At 44.3% G+C, this 25,994-nt stretch overlaps 1 protein-coding gene across 5 annotated transcripts in view; it reads right to left on the bottom strand.

The window, feature by feature from the left end:
* Acap2 (ArfGAP with coiled-coil, ankyrin repeat and PH domains 2) overlaps positions 1-25,994 on the bottom strand; it is a 122,480-nt gene that overhangs the window by 52,222 nt on the left and 44,264 nt on the right. For all 5 annotated transcript variants that reach the window (XR_012910083.1, XM_075967447.1, XM_075967437.1 and 2 more), the window contains exons 2-6: positions 25,308-25,365; positions 16,830-16,949; positions 16,013-16,066; positions 4,909-4,967; positions 1,843-2,026 (exon numbers count right to left, since the gene is read on the bottom strand). Coding sequence is in view for 4 of the 5 variants with exons in the window: in XM_075967447.1 (XP_075823562.1) it covers positions 1,843-2,026; positions 4,909-4,967; positions 16,013-16,066; positions 16,830-16,949; positions 25,308-25,365 (475 nt within the window). In the remaining variant the exon portion in view is untranslated. The remainder of the gene's footprint in view (positions 1-1,842; positions 2,027-4,908; positions 4,968-16,012; positions 16,067-16,829; positions 16,950-25,307; positions 25,366-25,994) is intronic.

The raw sequence follows: 25,994 nt of genomic DNA, 5'->3' as shown, positions 1-25,994 counted from the left end.
TACACAGGATAAATAAATCGTTTTTTAAAAAAGTTGCTATGGTCATAGGGTCTCTTCATAGCAACAGAAATTGCAACTTAGACAGCCTATCATACACAAAATTCATAACATTATATCATTCACTCTTTAAAAAACAAAAATAATATACTATTTTCCAACCACTGGGACAGAAGGCCAGGAATACTATAGGACTACAGGACTACCCAGTCTATAAATGCTGGCCACACGAGCATGAGGACCTGAGTTCAGTCCCCAGAACCATGGAAAAAAGCTGGGTGCATGAGCACATTCCTAAAAATCCCACTCTGGGGAAGGGAAAAGGCAGAATCCTGGGACTCAACCTAGCCTAGCTCCAGGCCATTGAGAGAACTGTGAACAAGAAAAAAATATTATATATACATATATAATGTATATGTATACATACATATACACATACATGTAATTATATATTTGTGTGTATAATTTTATATAGACATTTCCATGACACCCAAGTTTGTGTGTGCACACATACATACACATATATACACACAAAACTACAATAATCTAGAAATAGAAAAAAATATAGCAACCAGAGAGATGTTCAGTTAGTAAAGTGATGTTCTTGAACACAACAATCAGCAATCGATCCCTAGACTCCACATAAAAAATGCCAAGCAGTGGTGGTGCATGCCTTTAATCCCAGCACTAGGGAGGCAGAGGCAGAGGGGTCTCTGAGAGTTCAAGGCCAGCCTGGGCTACAGAGCAAGTTCCAGGACAGCCAGGAGTACACAGAGAAACCCTGTCTCAAAAAACAAGCAAACAACAACAACAAAGCCAGGCATGGTAAAGAGTATTTGTAATCCCAATGATGAACAGATGAAAAGGATCCCAGGCGCTCACCAGCTCACCAGACGGCCAGGATAGCCCAATTGGTGAGCTGCAGGCCAGTGAGAGATCTGCCTGAACGAAGATAGACAGTATTCTGGAGGGTGACATCTGAAGTGCACACACACGCGTAAGCAAAGACGTACGCTCACAAACATGCATACCAAAAGATAAAGAAATACACATCTCCTGTCTCTCCCCGTGTGCCGGGTGGAAGCATACAGCCCTGCTACTGTCTTCCACCTCCACAGGGAGTCAAATCCTCCATGGGCCTGGGGTTTCCTCTTCAAAAGCAGCCAATGAATCCCAGACAACTTCTGCAGCTACTGAAGTACATACGGATCACACGTATGCTGCTCGGAGACAAGGGGAAGCAGGCACTTCACCCAGAAAAGCAGTTCTCACGGTGCATTCCCTGAGAAGGTGCTGTTTGGGGATTATGTTAAGAAGCACTAATAAAAGTTTTGAAAAATTGAAAAAGACACATATTTTAATGTTGCCAGTAAAGGCTAACACTATTTAAGCCTGAGAGTCAAATATCAAGTAAGCTGAACTAGAACTGCCCCAGGATAAAATGTGTAGAGGATATTACAGCTAAGGAAAAAGGAGAAAGGAATCAGCACCAAAGGCATCTATATTCACATACCTGTGTGCACACAAAGACACACATAACCAGGCGGAAGTCATATTTCCCACTGGAGGTAACAATGTAGACCTATAGGCCAGTCCTCCGAAGACTGAGGCAGAAAAGTATCGAGTTGAGGCCAGGATGGGTTACACATTGAGTATGGGGCCAGCCTGGGCTACACAGTGAGATTGAGGCCAGTCTAAGATACCTCAAAAAAGCATTAAATTACAAAAATGGCGTTTTAATTTTAAATTCTAAGAAAAAGCATTCTGTATTCTTCCTAGGACAATCACTCAAAGGAGCCTGCTAGGTAACCATTGCTGGGAGACAGGAGGCAGGCGAGACCGTACCTGAAGGACATAGTCGAGGGCTATGTGCCGGAAGCACTTCCTCGTGGCGGTGAGGATGTTTGTGGCCTCTTCCACTTCGTGCTGCTTGTTTCTCTGAACTTGGGCGTTTTTCACTAGTGCATTTTCCTTTTCTTCGCTGACTTTTTCGAATTGTTTCTTGGCATCTTTGAATTTTCTAAGATCTCTAAAAAAAAAAAATTTCTTCAAAATTCTGGCAAGACAACCTCAGAATTCTACACTATTGTCCCTTCACTCGCGTGTGTCATCAGACATGGGCAGTCATGGCTAATCCACCTGAAGTTCACATCCTTCCCCAGCTCCTGGGCGCCACCATCCCGAGATGCCTGAACCAATGAAGTTCAGGTCTGGGATTCCTGTGACACAGGGACCTGTATACAGACTTCCAGTCTGTAGCTTAATCCAATGCTCAGAGCTGAGAGCTCAAACTGTTTCAGATTTGGACTATTTTAGATCCCTAGATTTTGGACTATGAGTATCATCATTCTGTGTATATAGATCTTCATAAAGTGAGCTAATGTTTCATTATTTTCATCTATATGATTCAAATGGAAATAATGATAAAAAATTGCAACAGAACAGAAAAAATTATATTTTTCTAAAGATAGTTTCAAAGCATGTACTTGGTTTAACCATGATACTGTTTTCTAAACAGTAGTGTAGGGCTTACTATTGAGAATGTGTATGGGAATGCAGATATGAATGGCCTTCCCCAAAACTTAAAATTTATTTACCTTCCAGATAAATCCTAAGAACCTGGGAAGTATTTAAGACCTACTATTGATTTTAAGAAACAGTACTCATAAGCCCACCTCAAGGGCACACACTGTTGGGGAATATTATTTTAAGGTTTGTTACTTTTGTTTATGATACATTTGTTTAACTCTGTGAAGCTGTGATTGACTGTCTAAAACACCTGCTGGTCTAATAAAGAGCTGAATGGCCAATAGTGAGGCAGGAGAAAGAATAGGCGGGACTAGCAGGCACAGAGTATAAACAGAAAGAGAAAACAGGAAAAGGAGGAGCAGCAAGAGATCAAAGAGAGGAGGACATAGGAGGCCAGCCATCGAGCCAGCCACAGAGCAGGAGTAAAAGTAAGATAAACAGAAATAAAAAAGGTAAAAGCCCAGAAGCAAAAGGTAGACAGGTTAATTTAAGAAAAGCTGGCAAAGCCGGGCGGTGGTGGCGCACGCCTTTAATCCCAGCACTCGGGAGGCAGAGGCAGGCGGATCTCTGTGAGTTCGAGGCCAGCCTGGTCTACAAGAGCTAGTTCCAGGACAGGAACCAAAAAGCTACGGAGAAACCCTGTCTCGAAAATTTAAAAAAAAAAAAAGAAAGAAAGAAAAGCTGGCAAGAAACAAGCCAAGCTAAGGCTGGGCATTCTACAACTAATAAGCCTGTGTGTGTGATTTATTTAGAAGCTGGGCTCCCCAAAACACCAAAAGAGTAAAACATCACACAACACACCTGCAACCACAACTTTGGGGGCTATGGAAAGAGGCTGCTGGTGGCCAGGCCATCCTGGGCTACAGAGCAAGGTTCTGTTTCAAAATACCAAAAAAATGGAAGCAGAAGAAACAATTTCTTGTTAAGAGGAAATTATTTGGTTAAAAAAAACATAAAGAATAAAATTTAAAAGTCTGGAAAGGTGAAGCCCCTGACCCTTAGTGACCTCTCTGCAGCCACTGCTAGAGCACCGCTGACAAACTACGCTGAAGACGAATGGGTTGTAATTATCATAAAATACGTCTAAGAAAGACTATATGATGGGTTTAAAACATTCCACAAGTTTCTGTGTGTAACTAAGACTTTCTGAGTATTAAAGCATTCTGAAGTAATTTGAAAAAAAAAAAAAAGCTGTGAGGGGCTGGAGAGATGGCTCAGTCGTTTAGAGCACTGGCTGCTCTTCCAGAGGACCCGGGTTCAATTCCCAGCACCCGCATGGTGACTCACACCTGTCCGTAACTCCAGTTCGAGGGGATACAACATCCTCACCCAGACATACAAGCAAAACACCAATGTACATTAGACAAATAAATCTCAAGAGAGAGAGAGAAAGGGGGAGGGAGGGAAGGAGAAGAGAGAGAGAGAGAGAGAGAGAGAGAGAGAGAGAGAGAGAGAGAGAGAAGAAAGAGAAAAGAAAATAGAGCCCAGAGCTATGAGACATCTTTGTAGACTAATTCTAATCTACTGGGCTAAGCCCTAAGCACTGTGTGAAAAACCCAAGCCCAAAACTACTCAAAACAGCCGTAGATAATATTTGACACTATTCCTATATTATAATGTTCCTTGTCTTTTTTTTTTTTTTAATACAGGGTTTCTCTGTAGCTCTGGTTGTCCTGGAACTCACTCTGTAAACCAGACTGGCCTCGAACTCAGAGATCTGCCTGCCTTTGCCTCCCAAGTGCTGGGATTAAAAGTGTGTGCCACCACCGCCCAGCTCCTTACTTATCTTTAACACTGTACTAGAATTAACTGGCATTTATAAACTTTCTGCTGGAAACCATAGGAGAAAAACTAAATTATGAATGTGGAAAAAAGTTTTTCTTAACTTGTCAAATCTGGACTTTATTTTTACTTTTACTTTGATTTTATTTCATATGTAAACATGGTGAATCTCTTCCAAAGGGTCACATATAACAACATGTCACTTCTGTGGCTCTTTCTCATCTTCTATCTTCTCTTCAAAGAAAATACCACATCGAGACAAGACAACCTAGCTGTGAATACAGTAAAAGTATTTCAACCACCCTGGGGGGGGGGGGCTTTAAATTACATTTTTTTACATACATTTAGAAAACTTTCTGGATTCTAACCAGAACGAAATGTTACTTAAACATATGTTCAAAGTGAATCTGATTCCCTCACAAACTCAAAATAAATTAATCACATTTCACAAAGCAAACATGCAAATATTTTCAGAAATCTGAGACCTTATAATTTCTTTCTCTTCTGGTATCTTTAGTCATAGCCCCAGGCCACCACATTCCCCCCACCCCAGCAACCACTGATTGATTGTTTTCTGCCCTTGGTCCGCAGCTGACTTACTCTTTAACGAAGTTCTGAAGCTGTGCCTTAATTGATCTCTGAGTTTGATCAAACAGGATCTAGAAGATAAAATATAGCATTAAATGTTAGAAAGGAAAGAGAAACATAAATACCGCAGCACCCACCAATTCTAATAACACCTTGTTTCTTTTTCTTTGTAAAGATTTACTTATTTATATTATGTGTACAGTGTTCTGCCTGTATGCATGCCTGAAGGCCAGAAGATGGCACCAGATCTCACAACTGGGTGGTTGTGAGCGCCCATGTGGGTGCTGGGAATTGAACTCAGAACCTCTGGAAGAGCAGTCAGTCAGTGCTCTTAACCACTGAGCCATCTCTCCAGTACCACATTTTATATCTTATGGACGACTATGAAAGATGAAGATGAAAGAAATTGAATCCAATTTTAAGCCAAATTCTCCCAGTCTCAAACATAACTTGCTTCTCTTCACTACAGAAAAGAAATTTAGTGAAAAAAAAATTCCTTAATTCTACTTCAAATTTGGAAGACAACCCAACAGCAACACAAACTTCCCTTTCTCCACCCAGCTGGAAACAGGCTCGGCCCTGTGTGACACCCCAGCAAGTGTTTCCACTGGGGAACACAGACAACGGATGAGCTGAATCCCAGTGAGCATTACACAGTCTTGTGGGTCAAAGGGCAGCTGTGATAGAAAGACAAAATCTCAGCCCTCAGAGCAGTCTCTTGTCCAGGCATTGGATGCCCGGAACCAACACTGATGGGTCCCACTACAGAAATTCCAAATACTTTCGTAATTTTCAGAACAACTTCAAATTTGGAGCTTGAAACTGAGTGAGATGAATAGGTGGAAAAACAAAACAAAACAAAAAACCCAACAGACAAAACAGCAAAAGCAAAAAAAATCTCGTGAGTCATTCTACACTACAGTGTACCACGTCTGCCCAGTTTGCTTTCACAAAAATTACTTTTTCACCTGTATCCTAGTAAGTCCAATGTAAGCAAAAGAAACAACAGAAATCAAAATGGAGTTAAATAGAAAATGATAAAGAAAAAGCAATCCATGGTTGAGATTATAAAACTAGTAAACGGAAGGCCATGACAGGAAAACAGAGAGGAATGGGCCCCCACTGGGGCATTTTCACAAGGCTGCTCAAGAATACGTCCCTAAAGAGAAAGCATGCATCACTGCAGGTAGCTACCAGTGGGACCGGATACAGTCAATTAAAATTACCTGACTAGTAGCTGCTGGCCTGCAAACCCAGGCTCTGCTGGGAATCAAACGCCAGCCAGCGAGGGCTGCCCTCCTGTAAGGGAAAGGGACCGCATGAAGGACACTGTACGCTGGCCACTCTGAAGACGGCTTTCAACGGCCCACTGTCTCTTCCACAGAGGCAGCTTCCATTGTGATGTCATGTACACTATGCTCTCGCAGTAGGCTCAATAAATCTCTTTTTCTACTCTGGTCTGAAGGGTGAATACTTATATAAACACATCTCTTAGCCAAAGCAAAGAGAAGGGAAATGAAAGGCCAAGTTTTGGATATTTAGGAGGCAGGGTATGACCTCAGCACAGGTAGACATTAAAAGGAAAATGTGTGTGGTTGGGACCCAATTATAAGCCGAGAAACTCAATAGAAAAGGGGCACTTCTTTTTTCTGAAACACAAAACCTACCAAAGCTCACAAAAGAGGAATCAACAGCTAGCAGACTTAAGAAATAAAACTTGTGATTTAAAACCCCATATTACGTAAGGCCAAGCTGGGCTTGGATGCCGCCTCACAATCCCACTCCTTAAATCCAAAAGAAAAACGTAGGCTCACAGAAACAGCTGGAGGTAAACTTCCACCACAGCTGTATCCACAACTGCCGAAAACAGAGACAACTTACATGCCCTTCACCATGAAATGGAAAGATATTAAAACAGGGATACAAGGGAACGACTTCTAAGGCACACAAACAGATAAGTCTCGGCGCACTTGGCTGGGTAAATAAATCCCAGTCACAACACCTCACCAGCTGTGATTTATACGGCATTTAGGGGACAGCAAGGCTATAGGAGTAGAAAACAATCAGCGATCCCCAGTAGAGAAGGGAGGAGAATGTGTGTTAACAGGACCTGAGGAAGGGCAACATGAGAGTGCAAGGGAAGGGGGGGTGAGAGTTGCTGAGTTGTCCTGACTGCAGTGTCAAGACACACACATACGTACTGCCAAAGCCTCCAGGGCCAAGTGCCACAAGAGACCAATTTCCAGACGTGTAAGTTTAAAAACGACAGAGCATGTGACAAGCACACAGACACAGCGCACACTCTTACCACTCACTCAGTGAGGTTTCTTTAAAGTGCAAAAGATGACATTTCAGCATAAAAGAAATTCAGGGAAAGCAACCTAAAACCATCGCATCGATACCTGATCTTAGCCAAAAGGTCAAGCAGTGACCCCCAGCAACTCTAGGAATAAACACACTTGTGTGACCCAACTGCAGCTCACGCGCTGCTCAGGGAGACAGGTGCCACCGACCGGGGAAAACTGTCTCCACATTTGGAAGGTTTTGCTTTCTTTAATACTTAAAACTTTAAAGAATGTAATGTGTAAAGGAAATTTTCAGATTAAAAATGAACATTCATATAAGAAATTATTTTTCTGTACTTTTTTCTCTTAGTACACAATTTACAATGCAAGTGGTAAAATTTCACATAATGCCACCCTTGAAATGAGCCACACTACTGTTAAGTTTCAAACCTGGGACGAATGGCTGAGATGCCTATTATCACCGGAGCAGATGCTGGCAGTCAGGTTTTCCCTGCATCCCTCAGCCGGGACCTGTTACAGGGCATTCCTGGCTGGCATCCCGCCTCTTGTCCTATGCTTCCCCAGTCCAGGAGCTAGACTACCCTTCCCTATATAATCAACCACTTTGGTTACCTGTTGGGCCTCCTGGCTGCCTGCACCTAGCTGTCCTCTCCCCCATCCCCTCACAGGCTCAGGGTCAGGTCCTCTCTGGACTCTCCCAGATGCCCCTCCCTCTTGCCACACCTAGGAGCAGTCATGTTCCTTCTCCTTCTATTCATCCAACTACACCTAGACATTTACATTCACACAATAAATGTGTATTTACAGATCTATACACATGTATGTATTTAGGTAGATAGATATGTAACAAGCAGTTGTATCTGTAATGGTCAAAACTGAAAAGTGATACAATGGCCCACTGTGGTACACTTAAAATAAGTCCACAATTTTTTTATATATTTATTTGCTTGTTTGTTTGTTTATTCATTTATTTTTAGGGTCTCACTATGTAGCTCAGGCTGTCCTGGAACTGACCGTATATTCCAGGCTGGCCTCCAACTCAGAAACTGCCAGTCTCTGCCTCCCAAGTGCTGGGAATGGAGGTGTGTGCCACCACACGGGGCACATTTTTTTTCCTTTCCAGGATGGCTTCCAATTGGATTGTGACACTCTGCCCTTCTGGGTCACCCAAGTAGCTATGACTAAAGGGGCACACCATTTCACCTGGAACATCCACAAATTCTACGGTGATCAAAAAGCAGACCCTAATTCTTCTCTCCTCGAGTGGGAGCCGTCACTTGCTTCTTCCAAACAGTAATGACAGAAACACAATATGACTTCTGGGACTAGGCCATGAGAGATGCTCACGTTCCCTCCCCTGCTTTTGGGTCACGTTTGGAGAGTGACAGACTCCATGCCATAAGAACACTCATGCAGCCCTGCAAAGACGGTCCTTGGTGAAGAACATGGGCCTCCAGCTAAGGAGTGCAATGTCTCCTGCCAGCCCATGTGAGGACTTGATGAAGGTCCCAGCCCCAATACTGAGGCAGCATCTCGTCAAAGACATTGAGCCAGAGCCACCAAGTGACGCTCTCCCAAACTCCTAGCTCAGAAAACGAGGAGGTCCTAGAGGTTTGTATCGTAAGCTCTAAGTTTGGGGTTAACTGAAATATGGCAGTAGACAGATAACACAGGCAGGAACAATGAGTGCATATACGCACGGTGATATACTCATGTGATCCATTGTTACTGAGCAATAAGAAGAAACCAACTACTATACACATACTATGACTGAGTCCAAGAATGATTAAGAGTGAAAGTTATGAGAACGCCTCAAAACAAATTAATTAATTATGACAGACTACAGAGAACTGGCTAGGAATGAGGAGGACTGAGGAAGAGAGAAGGAATTACAGAGAAGCAAAAGGAAACTCTGGGGGCACAAAATGTCAGAGTTTACCAACATTTATAGTTATGCAGTATGTACCCTATTCCACAGCAAAGGTGTAAAAGCATTCCAAAGGAAAAAATGTATTCCAAAATTGTAACCTATCATCCATATCCTCCAAAATACTGCATTCCCAAAATAAAAATCTATATGCATTTGAATAGTAAGAGAAGTATTTTAAGAAACCCATTAATCCCACTTGTTTGTGTCTTTCGGAAACAAGACTTCACTATGTAGGCCAGGCTGGTTGGAAAGTCATTATGTTTCTTGCTCAGGCTGCCTTCAAGCACACGGTCTTCCTGCCCCAGGCTCCCTGGTGCTGGTGCTGCAGGCACTGCCATTGCGCGAGGCTGGCCTATGCGTTTGTATCTCATCCACTCTGGGGGAGTCAAGGCTGCTAATGCAGGAGCAACTGAATAAAAGCGGTTCCTATTTGCCAATGTTAAGACATAAGCTACCTCCTGACAGGTTTCCCCAGTGCTGAGCTGTATGCAGAGCTGCCTCAATTAGTCAGCTGGAGTCTTAGCTCAGCTCCTGGTCACCAACCTACACCTTTTCAGATGCTAAAGGTAAACAGCTATGACGGTCACCAAGAGAAAGCTAAGGCTCACTTCCATTTCTAGAAATGTGACACTCTTGCTGTGAGCAACCGCGAACGACAAAATGTCGCGTTATCTCAGGACTTGGCAATCAGTGCTCACACGCAAGCTATTTCCCATTGTGCCTGGGTCCCGTTAGGACAACATATTCCGTGCTGTGCTCAAGAAAAGATGAAAGCCCAGAAGCACATCAAAAATGGCAGAGAAATCACTTCACAAAGTCAGCAGGAGGGTGGGGAAGCGGTAACAAATCTACAGGTAGCATAAACCCTGCTTCTCGTTTCTGCCGCTTTATATAGGAACCACTGACTCTGGGAGCGCATGTTCTCAAGTCTTTATAACTTGTATCATCCAGGGACCACATGTCTCCTACCTGATGACTCCAGGACACAAAATCATTATTGCCCCTTCCAAATCCTCTCCTAAGGGGCAGGCTTTTGACCCTGTAGGGTCACTGAATCTTTTGCTCAATCTCACTAGGCCTGTAATAGCAAGAGCTAAAACAAATCAAGAAGGCTCTGTCGTGTAACCTTCAGTGGTTACGTTCCTCATTAGTTGCTGTTACTGTTGTGACAAAAATCACCGACAAAACCAACTTTTAAAAGAAGTTTATTTCGACTCCATCACAGGAAAGGCATGGCAGGGAGAGAAGATGCAGCCGTGACAGCACGCGCATGAGACGGCGTGTTACATGGCATCTCCACGCAGGAAGCAGAAAAAGATGAATTGCGGTGCTCAGCTCAGTTTCTCCTCTGCCTTTGACCCCTTCCTGGACCCCAGCATGGGTTGGTTGGTGCCACCCACACTCAAGGTGGCTCTTCGATCCCTCGTTAAACCACCCTTACAGACATGCCCAGAGGAGAGCCTCCAACGTGATTCTAGATCAAGTCACACTGATCATGAGGAGACTTGATATCCAAATAGATCACTTTTAATCTCAACATTCCACCCCGGCTTCCTGAGACTCACGGCCATCTCATAATGCAAAATGCGTTCATCTTACTTCCAAAGTCCCCTCAGACTTAGCAGTTCCAACATGACTCAAAAAAAGCCTAATTTCTCTTGTAAGACTCAACGCATGTCTTAATTTTGAGGCATTATAAAATTAATAAACAAGTTAACTACTTCCAAAATGTAATGAGACAAAGTATGCTCACTCCAAAACGGAGGAATAGGGACCTAGCAAGGAAGGATCAGACCAAAATCCAGTTGGGGAAGCATAAAATCCTGCAGTTACATATACAACATTTAGGGCTCTTGGCATCTTTGGGGCTCTAAAGGCCGTGGGCAGCCCTGCTCCTCCAGTTCTCTCTCATGTCGACTCCACTTGGTCCCTGCAGCTTTTGCCTACTGCTGTACGAGGATCCTGGCATCCCCAACATCCTGGGTCTCCACTGCAACTTAGACTTCATTCACAAATGATCTCCTTGCCTGGAATCCAACCTTGCTTCAGCAGTTTTCCAGAATCTTGGAAGACTTCATGACCCTATGTTCTTGCATTTTGCATGCCAGCAAAATCAGCACCATGTGGACGAGGCTGGCATACTCTGCTAACAGCTCAAGATGCAGTCTGGCCCCCTTCTACAACAGCTGGACCGCCGTGCACCTTGTGGCTGAACCTAGGGAAACAAACACTTCCCTAGAAGGTTGTTTTCAAGAAGGGAAGCCATACATGGGTTCTCCTGGTTGTCTTTCTCCTTTCACATGTTGTATGCAGCCTTTAATGGTGGGGTCTTGCCCTTGAGGTTCTTTACTTACTGTCCCAGTACAAACTGTCAGGGTGCTCCTTAACACAGCTAATCTCTGTAATGATCACAGGGCTTTCTCCACACCCTGCTTATCCAGGACTTTGCATTTGTTACACTCCTCACCAAACCACACCTTCCATAGCTTTCCATCCTCCCTGTGCTCTCTCTCACTGGAACTTGGACCGGAGGAGTGAGTGGTAACCATGACACAACCTGGATGCTGTGACGTCTTGAAATGTCCTCCTCCAATCCCATTGGTCCAGGGCTCTTTAACTCAGTCTCTCTAGTTCTCAGAACATGGGCAGAGTAGAGTCAGATTGCTTTCCAGAATATAACATGAATGGCTTCTAGCTCAATTCCCAAGAGTCCTTGGCATGCTCTGAAATCTATGACAGTCTTTAACATCCACATCTCCATCAGTATTCTGAATGGTCCATTAAGTTCTGCTTGGAAGGCTTCTCCCCCATCCCTCCTGCAAACCAGTTCTAAATCCTACCAATCACATGGTCAGGCTTATCACACTCATCAGTCCCATTCATCACACTCTGTCTTAGTGACTTCTCATCGCTGTGACTCAGGTGACCTGGGGAAGGAAGGGTTTATATTCTGCTCACGGTAAGAGGCAGGGCACAGCAATGAGTCAGCAATGGCTCTGACTGGTGGCCAGGGCGTGAGGCACATCTGTGGTCAGAAAGCAGAGAAGACAAATGCTGGTCCTCAGTCTGCCTTTGTCTCTACTCGGTCTGGGACCTCAACCCGTGGGACAGGGGCACCTACACTGAGGAGTGTCTTCCTTCCTCGGTTAAATCTGAAATGTCTTTACAGACTGCCCAGCACAGTATCTCCTAGGTGGCTCAAATTCCACTTGATTGACGATGAAGATTCATTATTACAACTTCCAACAGGTAACAAACGTTTGAATTTGTTGCACTTTTTCTACATCTTCTGCCCATGATAATCTATAGACCTTTCCTCTGACGTCAGGCAATGATTCTCTACTGGGTTAGGTCTTAAAATCAAAAGGCCAACATTTGAGGGCTAGGCATTTGAGAGGCTGAGACAGAAGGGCCGTGAGTTCCAGGCCAGCCTGACCTGGCTGAGAGAGCAACACCAACTTGTTCTTAGAAATGCAGATTCGCTGCCCAGCATGGAGGAGCAGGCCAATGCGCCAGCAGCAAACAGGAGGCAGAAGCAGGAAGATTACAAACGGAAGGCAGCCTAGGTACATAGTGAGCATTGGGCTAACCTAGACTATCAGAAACCCTGGCAGTAAGGAAGGGAAAGAAAGGGGGAACTAAAGGAGGAGAAAGGAAAGAGGGAAAAGAAAATAGGAAAGGGAAGGAAGGGGAGAAGGAGGGAGGAGAAGAGGAAGGATATGAAAGGGAAAGGTAGAGAGGAGAAAGGATCAAGATCCACATTTACTAAGGTCTCCAGGCAGCTCTTCTATAGTCACACTGAACTGAAGATTCAGGGTGACCAGGGTGCTTTACAGAAAAACAGGGAAGACAGACAGACAGACAAACAAACCAGCCACATATTTCTGGATTCCTAGTCCTTACCACCAAAGACTCTAACCTTAATTAGGCTGGGTTGCAACCTAACTTCACTGAGAATTTACCAAAGGCAGCTAAATTACTAAATGATGTTCACAAATACAGAAAGTTGCCTCTTTGATGGGTTTCACAGGCCAGAATTAGACAAAGATTAAGAGGTTCACAGAACAAAGTCAGCACACTTCCTCTGGAAAGGGCCAGACACAAGTGTTTTAATCCCTTGAGATATGCACTGAGTATCACAATTATTCAACCTTGTCATAAACATAAGTAAAGCTATATTCGAATAAAACGACCTGAAAAATAAGTAAAAATAAATAAATAAATAAGAGCAAGGGACTAGATTTGGCCCTTTCTAACTGGCTGCTAGCTTCTCTGATGACACAGATCTAGAGCTGGAGCTGAGGCTCTGTAGGTCCAACAAGTTTACAGGTGATGCTGGTAACACGGATGCTGCTGGGCCAGGGACCAGCACTCAGGAGGCAGAGGATCCCTGAGTTCAAGGCCAGCCTGGTCTTCAGAGCAAGCTCCAGAACAGACAGGGCTACTTTACAGAGAAAGGCCAGCCTAGTCTACAGAGTGAGTTTCAGGACAGCCAGGGCTGCACAGACAAACCCTGTCTTGAAAAACAAAAAAAATAAAGCAAACAAACAAACAAAGAATTCTGATATAGATGTCATAAATAAATGAAGACCAATTTACTACAGACATACAAATGTCACACATTAGATGTTTAAAACTGTGACAAACAGCTTTATATACAGAGGTTGCCAACAGTTCTCCCATGCCCGCAGAAGCACATCACTGTACAGCCAAGAGAATAAAGCCAACTTTATTCTCTTATCTTGAATTTGACCTGGCTGTGACTGCAGCAGAAAAGGAAGCGGTTTGACTTCCAGACCTTGGTCTTAAGAAATGACAGGTGCTAGATACCCAGGCAACACCAGCCAGGCTTCACAGCAGACACGTGGACTCCTCTGGCCACAGACAAGCAACCCAGCCAGAGGCAGGAGCAGAGGCTAGCAGGCGGCTTCACCTCCTGCCCAATAAACAAGAGTGTGGCCACACACAAGATATTGATGGTCATTCTGGGTTTCCTGCTGCTGAGCTCTCTTTGATGCTGCTGTGACTTCCTCTGGTAACAGAGTTCAGACAGGGAGTCATCCTGCAAAGTTGTACCCCTTCATCCCTCTGTGTTTCCATCTCGAACTCACTACCGGTGCTGGCCGTGACTTCTCGCATTGACAGTGTACACAGCTCATTCCTCCACGTCACTACCCCGGCCTGGAAAATTCTATTACAGTAAATTGATTGTTACGTCAGCTGTTACTTCTTGGTGTTTTTACCTGGCTTGTGATGACAGCTAGCCCGAGCATTTTTGATTTTTTGATTCTTTCTTATTTTTAGTTATTGAAAAAGTTACATAAGCAAACGAAACTAAATGTACATATTAAATCTTAGGAAGACTATAGGTTTATAGTCTCAAACTCTTTTTTGAAAATTCCACTTTCTAATAATACTAGACTGACCAAAGTGAGCTAATGTTTTTTTTCTTTACTAAATAATTCTTTACATTTCAACACAATTTATTTAAAACATCTTAATACAGAACTGTATACACACACATACAAACACTATTACCAACTTCTGGACCTTATGGCATGCATCACTGCATTTCAAAATTCATTTCATAATGTATTTCATAAGACCTGCTAAGCAGGTCCATCTGCACCACGTTGAACAACTTCCCATAATTATACCCAGAAGACAAATACAGTAGTTCACATTATCTCCCTCAACCTAAATCTTTTTATCTCAAAAAGTTATTAAATAAATCAATGTTAACAAATGATTCATATATTACTTCAACTCCAAGTGACTATTGCATACTGAAAAGATATTTAGGGAAATAGATACATATATAGATATGTATGCTCTAAGCTTCTGCAACATAAGAAACAGTGATCTTCTGTGAGACTGGCTCAAACACCAGAACAAGTGACCACTTATATGATTACCAAGTATAAACTAAAGCCAAAATACCTCCTAGGACTGCAGAAATTATATTATGAAATTAGACTATAGACTATATCGGATGTTTTCAGTGACTGGGGAGACGGCTAAGTGGTTAAGAGCACTGTTTGCATCTCCAGAGGACTCAGGTTTGATTCCCAACACCCAAACAAACAGTGGTTCACAACCATCTTTAGCGCCAGTTGTTCCAGGGGGTCTGGTGCCTTCCTCTGACCTCTGCGGGTACCAGGCATGCTCATACATGTAGGCAAAACACGCATACACATGAAATACAAATAAAAATAAATGCATCCTTTTTTTTGAGGCAAAGAGTTGCACCTGCCCATTTCTGAAACAGCTAACAACTCAAATAACACTGATATATAACTTCAGCCACAATAAGACCAACCCAGTCCCCCAACTCCCAAAAACATTGCACAGAACTCAAAGTGGAAAAATAACTTTAATGAGTGTTATTTTATGGTATTGAGTTTATTATGGGGGAATATCATTTTCCGCAGTGGTGAAGCCATTGGGAAACTGTCCACGCTCCAGTAATAACCATGGCTCATACAAGCCATGCTCATTGAGCACGGTGGGAAAAGACTTACTATGCTAGAACTGGAAATGAAGAAAGCAGACCCACTTCCTTTCTTCCCCACCACACACACCCCAATAGAAGACCAATCAAGTCATCTCATAAAAGACTGCCTCTCAAGAGTGTCAACAGGGGGCTGGAGAGATGGCTCAGCGGTTAAGAACACTGACTCCTCTTCCAGAGGACCCGGGTTCGATTCCCAGCACCCACATGGCAGCTCACAACTGTCTGAAGATCCATTTCTAGGGGATCTGACACCGTCACACCAATGCATATAAAATAAAGTTTAATAAACCATAAAAAATGTTTAAAAAAATAAAGAAAATTAAAAAATTAAAACGATCATGGTATCACCTACTCACTGATACTTACTGTGTGAAAATTTATCATTTCTTGAAGACTGTCAGAAAACTTGGTCAAACTTGTCTGTAAGGAAGAAACCAAAGGAAAATCAAGTCACTTGCAAGCTACTAAAATAAGTCACAAAAATATTACTTAGCATGTAATCTGACAAAACTCAGGTTAGCCTGTAAACAACACTTACTTCCAAGGACAACCTCAATAACTCACATGATCTGCAGAGGTCATGTCCACCACACGTCTACATGTGATAACATGTTAAGGCCTAGAAAAATCAAGGAATTGGTACTGCCCCATCTGCAACATGCGATTCTAAAGGTTTGATAGCAGCATCAACAGTGTGCCTCTGTAAGCAACTCTGGATCACGTAATTATCACAACATACCTGTTTCTTCCCAATCTAGTTTCCACCATGAGAGAAACACCAGTAGCACTATAGAACACAGCAAGGGATATATGCTAACCCGGGGCCACAGGCCAGCCAGAAGCAATACAGCTCCAGGCACACAGCTGGGCTCTGTTCTGATCTGAGTAGGTTAATAGTCACCCATTGGTGACCTGATTCTGCTCGTGACCCCTGCCTGCTTCAGCTCACCTGTGTGCATGCAAACCTCAAGTCTGCGAAGCGAGGGTAGGGCGGTGATGCTAAGTATGCACAACAAGAAATCAAACTTTAACATACTACTACCTTTAAAAAAACACAACTGTGGAACTTGGCTCCGAGGAATGGCAGCCTTCTCCTCTGGCTAAGTTCGCTCTAACCATTAGTAGGTAGATAAATACGTGATGATGATCTCATCACTTCACCTGTCCTCTCAGTGATACCAACCTCGACGACGGCGTCGCTGCTGGAGTACTGTGCTAGGTCTCGGATCCCGTTCATGAACTGTCTATTGGCCGCACAGAAGGCTTTGCCAGTGTCGATCATCGCGATACAGAGCTTCACGAGCTGGGAAAGAAGACAAAGTCGGAAGGGAAGTGAATGGAGATGGGCCTTAGTCGACCGCGTTAGCAGTTACATGAGTGAGCCTACTCGATACAAATCACATTTCATCAGCAAGTAGAGTAGTGAACGGCATTCTCCTTTGCCTTAGAAGGTAAATTCACAGGAAGAGCGACAGCAAAATGTCGACCTGTTGGGACCCAAAGGCTCTCCAGGACATCACATTCAAATCCATAATTTAAGCCCGTAAGTATTTATTAAATCCTCCTAAAAGAGGGGCTCGGGAATGGAGGTCAGCGGTAGAGCACTCACCTACACGTGAGTTCAGTTCATCATGCACACGCGCACGCACACACACACGTACACACACACGCACACACACACGCACACACACACGTACACACACGCACACACACGCACGCACACACACACATACACGTACACACACACGCACACACACACACACGTACACACACACGCACGCACACACGCGCGCACACACGTACACACACGCGCGCACACACGCGCGCACACACACACGTACACACACACGTACACACACACGTACACACACACGTACACACACACACACGTACACACACGCACACACAAATACACACACACACACACACACACACACGTACACCCTAGAAGGAAGAGAAGGTGTGTGGGCAGCACTGTGATGAAAATATAGCCACACTTTTCAGCTGTGGTTACTGGAGAAAAGCACATAAACCGGCACTGTAAGTTAGCCACACGGCTCAGGCTCGCCCCACCAGAGCAGACCTACGAAATGACTAACCAGCCTCACTGGAAACTACTAGGAAAAGAAGGGTTTCTCCAATGCCTGTGTTAGGCATTGATTATGGCCTCGGGACTGAGCCTGCATCAGCCTTTCCTTGCTCCCTTCCTCCCTCCCTCCTCCATCTCTCATTGTATCCTCATTGTGATTCATCCACATGACATATGGGTGTGTTATATACATGCAGCATAATAAAATACCCAGAGAAGGTCAGTGCTGGGGTGTGGCTGAACTGTAGAGGTTGCCTAGCATGCAACAGGCTCAAATCCAATCCCTGGCACCAAAAACAACGACAGCCCTACAACAAGTGACAAATTAATAGCATCCAAAGTATATTTTAAAAAATAATATTTTTACAAATACTAATATTTCAATAAAATACATGCATATTCTTTTGCATGCTTAGAAAATTTCCGCAAGAATTCGAAAGGCACTAGGTGTGTATACTCCTCCAGCAGAGGGTCAGATGGTCGAAAGGCACTAGGTGTGTATACTCCTCCAGCAGAGGGTCAGATGGTCAAAGGGAACTAGGTGTGTATACTCCTCCAGCAGAGGGTCAGATGGTCAAAGGGAACTAGGTGGGTATACTCCTCCAGCAGAGGGTCAGATGGTTGAAAGACACTAGGTGTGTATACTCCTCCAGCAGAGGGTCAGATGGTCAAAGGGAACTAGGTGGGTATACTCCTCCAGCAGAGGGTCAGATGGTCAAAGGGAACTAGGTGTGTATACTCCTCCAGCAGAGGGTCAGATGGTCAAAGGGAACTAGGTGGGTATACTCCTCCAGCAGAGGGTCAGATGGTCGAAAGGCACTAGGTGTGTATACTCCTCCAGCAGAGGGTCAGATGGTCAAAGGGAACTAGGTGTGTATACTCCTCCAGCAGAGGGTCAGATGGTCAAAGGGAACTAGGTGGGTATACTCCTCCAGCAGAGGGTCAGATGGTCGAAAGGCACTAGGTGTGTATACTCCTCCAGCAGAGGGTCAGATGGTCAAAGGGAACTAGGTGGGTATACTCCTCCAGCAGAGGGTCAGATGGTCAAAGGGAACTAGGTGGGTATACTCCTCCAGCAGAGGGTCAGATGGTCAAAGGGAACTAGGTGGGTATACTCCTCCAGCAGAGGGTCAGATGGTCAAAGGGAACTAGGTGTGTATACTCCTCCAGCAGAGGGTCAGATGGTCAAAGGGAACTAGGTGTGTATACTCCTCCAGCAGAGGGTCAGATGGTCGAAAGGCACTAGGTGTGTATACTCCTCCAGCAGAGGGTCAGATGGTCGAAAGGCACTAGGTGTGTATACTCCTCCAGCAGAGGGTCAGATGGTCAAAGGGAACTAGGTGTGTATACTCCTCCAGCAGAGGGTCAGATGGTCAAAGGGAACTAGGTGGGTATACTCCTCCAGCAGAGGGTCAGATGGTCGAAAGGCACTAGGTGGGTATACTCCTCCAGCAGAGGGTCAGATGGTCGAAAGGCACTAGGTGTGTATACTCCTCCAGCAGAGGGTCAGATGGTCGAAAGGCACTAGGTGTGTATACTCCTCCAGCAGAGGGGTCAGATGGTCAAAGGGCACTAGGTGGGTATACTCCTCCAGCAGAGGGTCAGATGGTCGAAAGGCACTAGGTGGGTATACTCCTCCAGCAGAGGGTCAGATGGTCGAAAGGCACTAGGTGTGTATACTCCTCCAGCAGAGGGGTCAGATGGTCAAAGGGCACTAGGTGGGTATACTCCTCCAGCAGAGGGTCAGATGGTCGAAAGGCACTAGGTGGGTATACTCCTCCAGCAGAGGGTCAGATGGTCAAAGGGAACTAGGTGTGTATACTCCTCCAGCAGAGGGTCAGATGGTCGAAAGGCACTAGGTGTGTATACTCCTCCAGCAGAGGGTCAGATGGTCAAAGGGAACTAGGTGTGTATAGTCCTCCAGCAGAGGGTCAGATGGTCAAAAGGCACTAGGTGTGTATAGTCCTCCAGCAGAGGGTCAGATGGTCAGCAGCTTTCACTGGGCACACTTCTCCTGCCTTTGAATTTTGTTCCATATAGGTAATGTTACTCAACAAATTGAATATCAAAAATAATTAAATTAAAAGGAAAGGCTAATAGTACAGCATGATTAAAACTGGATTTTCAGCTCAGTCTATTTAAACTCAAATCCTAACGGCATTTAAGTGGATCTAGGTGACCTTAGCCTTAACAAACTTGTGAGGCTCCCTGAATGATAATAACAATGGCACTAACCTACAGGAGGCTTCTATCCAGAGCCACCACACAAAAATCCCAGCAGAGCCACCACAGGTACCTGGTAGCTACCCAGCAGAGGTCGGCTTCCCTGTCAGCAAGGTTCCTGCCTGCTACTTGCTTCTGTTTTCACTTTATATAAAACAAAGAGAAGGCAGAGAAGGGAAAGCAGAGAGGCGACAGAGGGTTTGCACAGAAAAAGAGATTTTCATTACTGCAAAAGAACGTGCTGTTTCTAGACTAGGAGGAAGAAATAAAAACATTCCCACCAAGCAGTATGAGAGCACTGTGTCAGTCTTAGTGGTCAGCCACGCAGGGCCAAGGTGGATCAATGCAGGGCCACAGAGGAGGCAGCGAGAGATCTGTGATCTATGAAGAGCACTGTGCCAATCTTAGTGGTCAGACACGCAGGGCCAAGGTGGATCAATGCAGGGCCACAGAGGAGGCAGCGAGGGATCTGTGATCTATGAAGAGCACTGTGCCAATCTTAGTGGTCAGACACGCAGGGCCACGGAAGAGGCGACAATAGACCTGTGATCTGTGAAGAGCACTACAATAGTCTCAGCAGTCAGCCACGCAGGGCCACAGAGGAGCCATGCAGGGACACTGAGGAGGCAGCAAGAGACCTGCCTTCTGCTCTGGAGGAAAGAAATGGCATCTAGCATTTCGGGAATCTGTAGCTTTACCAAACAGACTGTAACTTCATTACAGCCTAGGATTTGGGCAGATTACATCATAAAGCTTCAGAAAAGGGGAATTCCACTAGGCGTGGTGGTGGCTATAGCCCTAGCCTTCAGAGGCTGGGGCAAAAGAATCATTAGCATGGGGCTAAATCGCCCCGCTGGAGATGCTCAGGGTGATGATGGGGAAGAAACTTGGGATACACAGTATGGGGTCCAGCTAAATCTCCCCTGGTAGAGATACTCAGGATGATAATGCACAGTCAGAAGAAGACACAGTAGAAGGAACTCTCTCTCTCCTAGTCAGGACAGCAAGTCAGCCACAACTATGCTCAGGAGTGAGGAGAATCCACACAAACCCCAGAATGCAAAGATCTGGGTCCCAGATGCCTCCAGCCTTAACATTTAATGATGAAGTGAGCGAGGTGTAAGATGGTCGGACTCCAGGACAGACAATGGCCACTAGGGACATCTTTTGAGTGAGTATTTTTTTGGTCACCAGTGGGAGCAAGTTGCCTGCCAGGCACAAGGTAAGACTTTTTCTTTTCTAATAAAAGCAGACTAAGAAGTCTGCAAAATTCCATACAGTGGACAAGTCATTTCCTTGTAAAATATATACAAAAAGTTTCACACCCAGGCCCACCTAAAAGAACACCAAGAAGTCTGCACAGGGACGAAGTCATATAGCTGTGAGGTGTACAGGAAGTCACTCTTCTGTGCCCCTGGCTAAAAAAAACCAAATAGGTTCACAGCAAGGAGAAACCATTTGTTTGCATGCTACTTGTGTGAAAAAGTCTTCAAACACGAGTCTCACCTCAAAGACCACGACAGAAGACACAGGGAAAAGCCTTTTGTGTGTGGCTGTTGCGCCGAGGCATTTGCCAAGAGGCATGAGAGACACGTGCACAGTGAAAGGAAGCGGCCACCAATGGTGCCGTCCAGAGTGAGCTGAGCAGTCGAAGAAGTAGCAATGGCCCCTGAAGCAAAGCAGCAGCAGGAGACCATCACCTGTGGCTGTGATGGGTCAGGACCCCTTGTCCAGGGAGCAGCAGGACACTGAGGTTGTGGCGACTGCAGTCGGTGAACACCTGCGACCGCGCTGTGCTGGGTGGACCTAAGGCGGTGCTCAGGGTGGTGTTCTTAAAACTTGTCAGGGCAATTTCGTGCTCACCAGTTTCAGGACCTTTCAGGGCCCAGGACTAGTGCTCCCAGTAAGCCCACCTCCCTTCTGCCTGACTGTTTTTACGTGAAAACTCCCGTGTCCAACTCAGAGCAAGCCACCCCTGTCCCATCTGTACTTAATTCCTGTTTGCCAGGCCTGTGAGTGCGTGGCACAGGGGAACTGAACAAAATGATTTTCCAATCTTCTCAATGTCTGTGACTTACTGTCATTTTAATAACCAGATAAGAGTATTTCATATAGAAGCTGGTGGTGACCACCAAGAACACTGCACACAGTTGGAGATGCAGGATACTACTGGTTTTATATTTGTTCTGCGAATGCCTTTTTTATATCACACTTTTTCATTGTTTCTGAGAACAAATGATGGTTGTTTTGCTGGAATGGTTCTTCATCATTGTGATCAGCCCTGAACCCGGCTCACAGGCTGTAGGTCTTGCACCGTAGGGTTGGAGGGACCAGGATGCTGGTGGGTTAAGGGCTGAGTTCTCAGAATCTTCTCTTGTACAGTATTGCCACTCCCCACCAGCAAGCATTTGTGGGGTAGAACAGAGGGGAGAAGGCAAGGCTCTCAGTCTCAGATACAAGGGTTTCACAGGTGTAAAAATCCAAGATTTTCTATGTCAAAATCTTACTGATGCCAAAATTGGTTTGTATTTAAGATCAAGATAGGACAAGAAACAGAACTGTGTGGGCAGACATGCCTGTAGTTTACAGAACTGCAAGCTTCGGGGATGTTCCATGCCATACAATCACTCACACAGAAGATGTAATACGTTTACTAAGACCAGCAAAAGCCCTGTAGTGTAGGAACAGCAGTGTTGGTCTTGACAGTTCCAGGGGAAAGACGGCTGCATTGCTGGGGCAGGGAGCACACTGGACTAATGCCTCTCATCTACAAGCAACAGACTTTTAACCAAACTAAAGGCTGTTGGACCAAATCTTTACGTGCCGTGTTTATATTTCACTGCTGTTTACAGCTTTAAATAGAAGTTGATTCGCCTTTTTGTAGTCAAAAATCATTTATAAACTTTGTTTCAGGTGTGGTTGTACCAATTGTCCTTTTAACCATTTTCATAGTGATATACTGAAATGTCAACAACTGTTTGGATTATACTGTATAGCCAGTAGTGAACTCTGTAGGTACTAGCTGGTTATTGTAGGATTTATATACTTGTAGAAAATGCCAACTTCAACATTCTAGTTTGGTTCTTAAGAGTTCTCTTCTTTTTAAAACATATATTAATTTCATTTTCTTAAAATAATCTAAGTCAGCCAGACAATCGTGGTACACGCCTTTAATCCCAGCACTTAGGGGGCAGAGGCAGGCAGATCTCTGTGAGTTCAAGGTCAGCCTGGTCTACAGAGTGAGTTCCAGGGCATCCAGGGCTACACAAAGAAACCCTATCTAAGAAAAAGAAAAAAAATCTATCTAAGCAGTCACAAACAAGCAGGACAGAAGGCCAGAGGCGCAAGGGGCCTAAGACAGAGAGGTACTGAGACTGAGAACAAAGAGATGAGGATGTCAGAGAGTGGTGGCTAGCAGCACTCTAGAGCTCAGAGACTACAGCCGAACAGTGAGACAGAGACTGTGGCCACAGACATACATGACAGCATTAGCACAGCCACCATCACAGGAGAACAGGCGCAGAATCACATGTAGTTGCCCAAGAGGAAGGGCTGGCTTGGTGATGCAGAAAGGGCAGAGATTTTGCCTATTAAATGGCAGTGATGGATAAAAATATAACTAAATAATAAAAAGCTAAAAACAAGAGTTTTTGCGTACGTATAAATGTCAGCATGGTCTAAAGCGTCAGGCTGGTAGCCTAGCCTATTCATCCAGCAGCACCTTTTCACTAAAAGATTACTGTGTCATAGGCATTTGCCAGTTGATAGGAGCACAAACAACTCATTGCCTGGTAAGTGACCTCTCTCCTCTCCTCTCCTCTCCTCTCCTCTGCTCTGCTCTCCTCTGCTCTGCTCTCCTCTCCTCTCTTCTCCTCTCCCTTTTCCATGTTTAACTGGTGGAAACTGAGGAGAGATTTCACAGACAGGTACCAAGCACATCGAAGAAAAGATGCAGTAAACACAGAGATCAAATCTAGATGGCTACTGTGAGACGCCATGATGCTGCGAACACCAGAACGCCTTCCAGAGTGCAAACACCAGAACGCCTTCCAGAGTGCATACCTGGACCCACGAACATGACCACTCAAGAGGACTGCACAAGCCAGAACCAACTACTGGTGGCATACAGCATATGCAAAATAACCATGCACTAAGTCACCAAACAAGTTTAGTCGGTCACTGGTATGATTTACAATGATATCATAAGCAGAACTTACCTTGCATGATGTTATGAAAGCTGGGAACTGAAGGCACCACCCCCAAAAGTTCCTCACGTTGCCACACTTCCATAATCACCATCCCTTGTGTGCCTCATGGTCTACTCTAACATCCACAGCACCCAAAAGACAACAGCTCAAGAATCTGGACAGGTGCGCTTATTTTATAGGGAATCACGATCTTACCCCAGAGAAACACAGAGAGTAACTGTGGAGCTTTGAGAAGAAAGGCAGGGGTCGGGGAACAATATTCTAAACACTATTAAGTTTCCACACACTCTGGGTCCCCTTTGGTTAAGAAAGACTCTAGGATTCCAGTATTTTGATCATTTAAGATTTGAAGGTTCTTTGGGTTAAGTTTGACTGAATCGGAACCTGCACCGCCCCGCCAAAAGATGACCAGGTGATGCCTATGTACCACAGGGTCCGAAAAGACTGTTTTACATGGCAATACCATTTAATTGTCCAACCGAAATCACTGTCAGGAGAGGAATTTAATCTATGAGTACACCATCTCCAGAAATCTGGAGAGATATCATCAAACAGCAGTTATGAAGGAAGTCTGAACAAATGGGTCAAAAGCCATGTAGTTCTCATTCAAATGCTTCTGCCTGTTTCACAGCAGATAATGCTTCAAGGACATACATCCAAAAACCATTGTCAGTAACAAGAGAATATGGGAATCAGCGTATGCTTACCCTTATATAAGATATAACTGTATAACTGTTAAGTATTTTAAGTATTTCTAGAATTAGCTTAAAAAGGGAATGAACACTTAAATTTTTATTTGTATTTGATTTACATCTAGGATTTACAACTAGGATCATAAGCTTATATATAAAACCCATCAAGTATCAGAAATGACAAATGGGACATTCTGATGGAGAGGACAGGAACAAACTTCTAGCTAAAGGAACCTCTGTGGCTTCTGAAGTCAGATGTGGACACAAATCCTTGTTCTGACAATTGAACAGGCAAGCTACTGTCTGTCTCTAGGCTTCATTTCCTCCTGTGTCCAATCAGGAGGACAGCACCTACTCACACAGAGATCCCAGTGACATAAACCAACCCCGAGTGAGGGCACTACCCATTCACTAGGGAAAATAAAGAATGAATGTTTTTCAAAGTTTACCTTATCGAGTTTTAGTTCCAACTCCGCCACATCTCCCTCTACTTCTTCCAAAGCAGCCCTAGGAAAATTGAATATAAAGTCAGTTAGTTTATTTCTTTAAAGGTATACTTTACTCTTGAATAATAATTTTCCATTCTAAGTGAAGACATAGATATGAATATCCTTTATGTAAATTTAATGATCATGCAATGCCACAGATAATAGGCTAGGCCAACAAGAAAACAAGAAAATACATTAGGCAAACTTATTTTAACATTTATTTTTAATTACATGTAGTTATGTATGTCTGCATGTGGTTTTGTACACATACACACAAGCGCCCACAGAGGCCAGTGGTGTCAGATCCCCGGAAGTAGAAGTTGGGACAGTTGAAGCTTCTGATGCCGTGAAGGGAACCGAATCCAGGTCCTCCAGAAGAGGAGCAAGTGGTCTTAATACCAAGCCATCTTACTGTCCCCAGGCTAACTTACGTTTAATCACTAATACGATTCAAATTAGTAACAGTATTCTGAACTGTCTGTGTTTTAAAAAATGAGTTAGGGTATGTAAGCAAGATACCAGAAAATACAGAAGGACACATTAATCAAATAAAATCATCCAAACGCCTACTTTCAAAAAGAAAAATAGAGGAAAACATTTTAATAGTTGGGCCTTAACTGACTCTGACTTGTAGATAGTGAAGTATAT

This window comes from Microtus pennsylvanicus, chromosome 1 (assembly GCF_037038515.1).
Source record: "Microtus pennsylvanicus isolate mMicPen1 chromosome 1, mMicPen1.hap1, whole genome shotgun sequence".
Lineage (NCBI taxonomy): Eukaryota > Metazoa > Chordata > Mammalia > Rodentia > Cricetidae > Microtus > Microtus pennsylvanicus.
Note: the sequence above shows the minus strand (reverse complement) of the source record. Positions and strands in the feature narration are given on the sequence as shown.